This window comes from Lagenorhynchus albirostris, chromosome 6 (assembly GCF_949774975.1).
Source record: "Lagenorhynchus albirostris chromosome 6, mLagAlb1.1, whole genome shotgun sequence".
In the NCBI taxonomy this organism is placed as follows: domain Eukaryota; kingdom Metazoa; phylum Chordata; class Mammalia; order Artiodactyla; family Delphinidae; genus Lagenorhynchus; species Lagenorhynchus albirostris.
Genome location: NC_083100.1, coordinates 18722588 through 18728579, shown reverse-complemented (window position 1 = coordinate 18728579; position 5992 = coordinate 18722588). Strand labels below are relative to the sequence as shown.

The 5992-nt window shown below is 65.2% G+C and overlaps 1 protein-coding gene across 1 annotated transcript; it reads right to left on the bottom strand.

The window, feature by feature from the left end:
- Nucleotides 1-352: 352 nt before the first annotated feature.
- On the bottom strand, nt 353-5770 carry IHH (Indian hedgehog signaling molecule). The gene is made up of 3 exons (XM_060151285.1): nt 5444-5770; nt 2745-3006; nt 353-1011 (listed from the first exon to the last, which is right to left on the bottom strand). Exons 1-3 carry the CDS (start codon nt 5753-5755, stop codon nt 353-355), a joined length of 1233 nt encoding a protein of 410 aa, XP_060007268.1. The 5' UTR covers nt 5756-5770.
- Nucleotides 5771-5992: the final 222 nt, after the last annotated feature.

The following is a 5992-nucleotide window of genomic DNA, read 5'->3' as shown; positions in this document are numbered from 1 at the left end:
GAGGTGCAAGCCCACTTAAGAGGGGCCTAAGATGGATGGAATGAGCCCTCTCCATTGGGAGAGGCAAGTATGAAAAATCATAGTGAGAGCTGGCTGGGTTGGGACCCACTGGTCTCTAGGATAGAAAGAGAGGCCATCCCCCACTGCCAGCTCAGCTTGCAGCTTTGTCACTACACCAGGATGGGGGTGGAGGACGCTGGCATTGCCCAAGTCTCAGTGATGTACACCTGTGGTGGAGGAGATGGTAGAAACCAGTGTCCCCGCTCAGGCCCCTTCCAGGGCCAGCGCCCTCCTGGCAGGTAGGCCTTTGGACCCATTTGGGCAGTTCTGGGAGGGCAGTAGAGGGATCCTTTCAGCTCCCTGCCCCAGCCATGCCCAGTGAGTGGAAGCTGCCCTCTTCCAGCAAGAGACGTCCCAGGCGGTAGAGCAGCTGGGGGTACCAGTGCACACCCTCCCCTGGGGTCCAGCTGCCCCACGCCAAGCTGTGAAACAGTCGCAGGGGCCAAAAGGCCAACTGAGCCAGCTGGTGGTCAGCCACGGCCGCGAAGCAAGAGGCCACCACGTCCTCCACCACCAGTGTCCCATGCCTTGTTAATGGGGCGTAGGCCCCAAGGGCCACGTGTGTGGAGACGGCTGCCACTCGGGCAGGCTGCAGGCCTGGGACCCCCGCCACCAGCACATACTGGCCGGGCTGCACTTGGCTGGCAAACGTGGCCCGGAAGTGGGTGGCTGGCTCTGTGTGATTGTTGGCCGTGAAGAGCAGGTGGGCGGGTGTGAGTGCCAGTCGGCGCGGGGGGTCCTGGGTCTCGATGACCTGGAAGGCCCTCAGCCTGTCTGGTTCGCGATCGAGGAAAATGAGTACGTCGCTGAAGGTGGGGCTCCCATCCTCCCCCATGGCCAGCACTCGGTCTCCTGGCCTCACGGCTGACAAGGCCACACGTGCCCCACTCTCCAGGCGCACCTGGGCTCCAGCAGGGAAGCAGCCGCCTGTCTTGGCCGCGGCCGAGTGCTCTGTGGGAAGAAGGGACATGAAGGCATTACTGCTGTGGAGCTTGGATTCCCAGTCACAGCATCCCTCCCCAGTCCAGCCAGAGTTCCTCTTGCTCCCAGGCTGCCCCCCATAGCCATATCCTGTCCCCTGCCCCCCACTTTCCATGCAGCTTTGAATCCACCCCAGCCCACAGTGTGACCTCCTGCCCTCCTCCCCAGCCTAATGCTTTGCCAATGAGAGGAGCACACTGAGGCTTCAAGACCCAGTGGGTGTGAGGGAAAGGGCCCTCCTGAAGCCCATGTGAAGCCCCCCCATCTGCTCCCAATCCTGACAAGGCTGTGAAGTAGTCAGAGAGGCCAGAGGTCAGCTGAGCCAAGCAGTGGTCAGCTGTGACTTGACACCCAGAAGCTGCAGCTTTGTCGAGAAGGCAAGTTGCTTAGCACCTCTGGCATCTGGATGTCCCATTATTTCTCACCCATTGCTCAGATGCTTCCCAAAATTGCCCTCTCAGACTGACACCCCAAGTTCTGTGCCGGAACCGGCCCTTGGAGTCTGTACTCCAAGGGAGAGGAGGACCAGCCAGTGGTGAGAATACAGACTCCTGGGGAAGCTCAGAGTGAATGGCCAGGCCAGGGTGTGGCTCAGTGGCAAGGGTGAAATCACCATCTTCAGTTCATGTGCTGGGTCCTTGTGCGGGGACGGGACACCATGGCATCAGTGGGTGGGATGCAGAATAGTGTTTGGGGGTGAGGAGTTATGAAGGCAAGTGGCCACCCTAGGAGCTGGCACCTGGCCGACGTTAGCAGGTGAAGGGTTGATGTGACTTGAAGCAGACACAGTTGGCAGGGAAGTGCTGAGGGGAAAGGTCAGGGAGGGGTCACCACTGTGAGCCCAGGTGGGATCAGGAATAGTAAAAGCCTGCCTGGCCTCAGTGTGCCGGGTCTGTGAGTGTGACCGCTGCATGGGGCCGGCATGGAGGGCTGAGCCTGCCGCGAGGGGGGCCACGCTGGCAGTCACACAGGAACCATTTGAAGCATCCATGACTGGGTTCAATGCAGGTGACAGGGACGCTGACAAGATTTGAGGGGGGGGGACGAGGCCCCAGTGCCTGCCAATTCTGATCAACAAGGCGGCCGATCTGGGAAAATCCACTTTATTAAGTCCACTCTGTTTATTCTTGCCCTCATGGCTGGCTTTGCCCCCAAATGTCCAGCTTCAGGGCCCTGGAGGAGAGGCTGGGGACGCCTGCGCCCCCTGAGAGGGGCGTACACAGTGCCTTAAAGGGCCTGACCTGCAGCTGGGCCGTGGGTTCTGAACCTCTGGGCTCCTGGCTCCCGCTCAGGCACGCTGGTGTCTGGGCACACTCTGGCCCCTGGTCCCACCCCACCCCCTAGCGTTCTGCACCACACTGGGTGGGGAGGCCGTCTCTGTCAGCCTGGCTTCCTCCATCTGGCCAGCTTGCTCTGTCTTGCACCTCCTGCGGCAGGCTCTGGACCGTGGACCGCCAAGTCAGCACCCAGCGTCGCTGGGACAGGGCCCTGTCTCCCTAGGCTCCTGCCATGACACTATCAGGCACGGGTCGAGCAGGTGGTCAGGAGCAGCAGCGGGGAGCGCCGCAGACGTCCTCTTCCCCGGGGTCCCCGCCTCCATCCCTGGGAGGGTCTCTTCACCTTCTTGGCCCTGGCGGGCCCAGCGCCGCCTGTCCATGCCCTGCGGCCCCGGCCCCGGGCCCAGCCCCCCGGCAGCGGCTCACCGGACTTGACGGAGCAATGCACGTGCGCCTTGGACTCGTAATACACCCAGTCGAAGCCAGCCTCCACTGCCAAGCGCGCCAGCAGTCCGTACTTATTGCGGTCGCGGTCCGACGTGGTGATGTCCACCGCGCGGCCTTCATAATGCAGCGACTCCTCCGAGTGGTGACCATCTTCATCCCAGCCCTCGGTCACCCGCAGCTTCACCCCGGGCCACTGGTTCATCACCGAGATGGCCAGCGAGTTCAGGCGGTCCTTGCAGCGCTGCGAGAGGAAAGGAAGCCGAGTTAGGGGGAGGAGCTGGCCCGCAGGCAGGTTACGGCGCAGCCTCGTCCCTCACTCTCCCACACTCTTCCCGACTCGCTGGAGTCGGGAAACCGGGGAGGGTGCTCTATCCCTCTCTCCTAGGAACAGAGAGTCCTAAAGTGCTCCTTCCCTTCTAGCATCAGCTGCCCCAGGGACCTGGCCCGCGCGGTGGCGCCACAAATCTGGAGGGCGCGTCGATTCGCTCACCCTTGGGGGCTTTTCTCTAAGCTCTCTCTCTCCTGCTGGGATTACTGATCCCTCCACAGACAGGGCTCCACCTTTTAAGCGCCGGGTCCCTCGGTCTCACCGCGGGACCAGGGACCAGGGACCGCCTGCTGCCTGGAGAATAAAGGTGGTAGCAGAGCTGACTGCCGGCCGCCGGCCTGCTAGGCGTGCAAGCCTCGAGGAGCCCAGTAGGTGTCACCGTAGCCCCAGGGCTGAGGCCCCCGAAGCGGCCAGGGCGCAGCAGGCGCGGCAGGTGCGAAGCGCCTCAGCAGCCTGGGGGTGTGTTGGAGGGGAATCCCAAGCCTGCCTGGATCCCTCGGCGCCACAGAGCATTCCTGCTGGGACCCTCATGATCCAAAACCGGCCCGCACCCGCTCAGGGGAGGCGGCAGCCCGGGAGCCAGAAGCTGGTGTAAAGGCCAGCGCCTGGCCTGCCCAGATGGAGGACCATGCGGATGGTCTCCCGCTGCAAGGGGTGCGCTCCGGGTTGATAAACCCAGGCAACGTTCTCCCTGAGTCGAGAGCCCTCAGCACCTCTGCGCCGCCCCTGTCTGGGAAGGGACCCGAGAAACTGAGCGTGTGATCTCAGGGAGCCGGCTTCATGCTCCGCCTCCCATGGAGTGGGAGTCGAGCTGTGCCCTGGGGGAAGGACCGCAGAGATCATCGTCTGTGCTGGCTCCCTTCGTGCCTGGAGCCCAAGGGACCCCGCAGTTGACTGGGGGGTGGGGCCTGGGGGAGAGGGGCCTTTCCACAGTCCTTCACTTTGAGGTGCCAGGCGCTCCCAAGTGTAGGCAGCCCATGTTTCGAACTACCCCCGCCCCTCAGAGCCCGGGCCCCACAGACCCTTGGACTCGGTCTCCCAGGAGCCAACAGCGGCTAAAACCCAAGGCCCTGTCGGTCCTCCCAAGATGCGTCCCAGGATGCAATCTAGCTGGGGGTGCTCACGGCCCGGGGAGGGAGCTCCGTGTGTTCCTTGCCGCCAGGCTTCTAGCCACCCACCTATGTCCGCTCCGCGGCCCCTGCTCCCCGCCCCTCTATCCCCCACCACCCCTCCCCTCCTCGGGTCCAGAGCCCGGGCACGCGCTGTCAATGATTGCCCAGCCCGTGGCCCGGATCCTTATCTGCATTCCTCGGCGCCCGGCCCGGCCCGGCCACCAGCCAACCTTCGCCCCGACACCCGCCGGCCAGACCCGGCGCCAGAGCGCATGCTGAGGGCCGTGGTCTAGCTGCCGTTCCCAGAGCACCTAGAAAGCAGGCCGCCTGCCTGCGGTGGAAGCCCCGGGAGACCACTAAGGAAGGGGACGGAGATGTCTTCCCTTGCGAACCCGGCAGCAGGGAAGAAAGTTTGCTCTCCACCCCCCCACCCCCACCCCTTCCCGAGGCGCTTGGGTTGAGTGCTGGTCCTGTTCCGAGCACGCAGAGACTAAAGTTAGCCCTGCTGTGGGGCTGTCCGGCATCCCAGCCCCTCTCTTTCAATCCATCCCCGCCATAAAATCCAGGGACCCCCCGCTCCCCCCCCCCGAAGTTAGGTCTCAGAGCCCGGAGGCCTGGCACCTCACCCTTCAACTGCAGCTGCGCCGCTCAGCTCTCGGGACAGACACGTGGGCTTGCCCTTCAAGTTCCCTTCCCCACCTCCACCTCCTGGCTCTAATATTCCCCGCTGTTCCTTAAACCCAGACCCCGCCGGGGCGCTGCTCCAGGAGGGGGCAGCGCTGAGAACCGAGAGCGCACGGGAAGGAAAGGCCAGTGGGGCCCTCCGCGCCCGGAGCTTCTTCGCCTCAGGGGTGCCAAATCGCCTCGAAATGAAAGGGGCGCAGCCGTGCGGAAGATTAGGCCGGGAGGGACTGGTGCATCCCGGAGGCGCAGGAGGCAGTCAGGTAGAGGTACCTCCAGGTGCCGCATCTGACCTGAGCTGCTAGCACTCCAGGGCAGAGGGGCCACGGCCAACCGGCTGGGCTGTGGCTCTTGGCAGCGGGGAGCTCTTCTCACAGCCTCCGGCGGGCTCGGGGAATGCTAACACTCCGCCGGGACCCCGGCCGGCCCATCTCGGCGAGAAGGGCAGGTGCCAGGGGGCGTGCCAGCCAGTCAAGGAAAGGTGCCAGGGGGCGGGTAGGGCCGGGCAGGTGGCGGTGCTTCGGCGGCGGCGCCCAGCGAGGGCGTTTCGCGCTCACCTGGGTCATGAGGCGGTCGGCGCCTGTGTTCTCCTCGTCCTTGAAGATGATGTCGGGATTGTAGTTGGGGGTGAGCTCCTTGAAGCGCTCCGAGCTGCGCGCGATCTTGCCTTCGTAACGCCCGCTGGCGCCCAGGGTCTTCTCGGGCACGTTGGGGCTGAACTGCTTATACGCGAGCGGCACGAGCTTGCGCGGCGGCCGACGGCGGCTGCCCACCACCCGGCCCGGCCCGCAGCCCCGCGCCGCCGGCACCAGCAGCAGCAGCAGGAGCAGGCAGAACCGCAGTCGGGGCCGGAGCCGGGCGGGAGACATGGCCGGGGAGCCCGGGAGACCGGCGGGAGAGGACGCCTGGTGGGCTGATGGGTGGGCGAGTCGACGGGAGCGCTGCGGGGGCTCAGGCGTCCGGGTGGCTCCGGGGGGCTCCAGGTGGGGGCGCCATGGGCTGCGCGGCGCGGCGCAGGGCCGGCGGGACTCAGGTGCAGGGCGGGGGCCCGGGGCCCTGGCTGGTGGCGGCGCTCTGTCCCCCTCGGCGCCTCGACTCTGAGCTGC

Bases quoted from the DNA above. Each gene is read 5' to 3' on its own strand.
- IHH (XM_060151285.1), bottom strand. From the start codon at position 5,755: ATGTCTCCCGCCCGGCTCCGGCCCCGACTGCGGTTCTGCCTGCTCCTG. The intron at 3,007-5,443 runs GTGAGCGCGAAA...TTCCTCTCGCAG, and splicing joins CCGACCGCCTCATGACCCAG to CGCTGCAAGGACCGCCTGAA. The intron at 1,012-2,744 runs GTGAGCCGCTGC...TTCTTCCCACAG, and splicing joins GCATTGCTCCGTCAAGTCCG to AGCACTCGGCCGCGGCCAAG.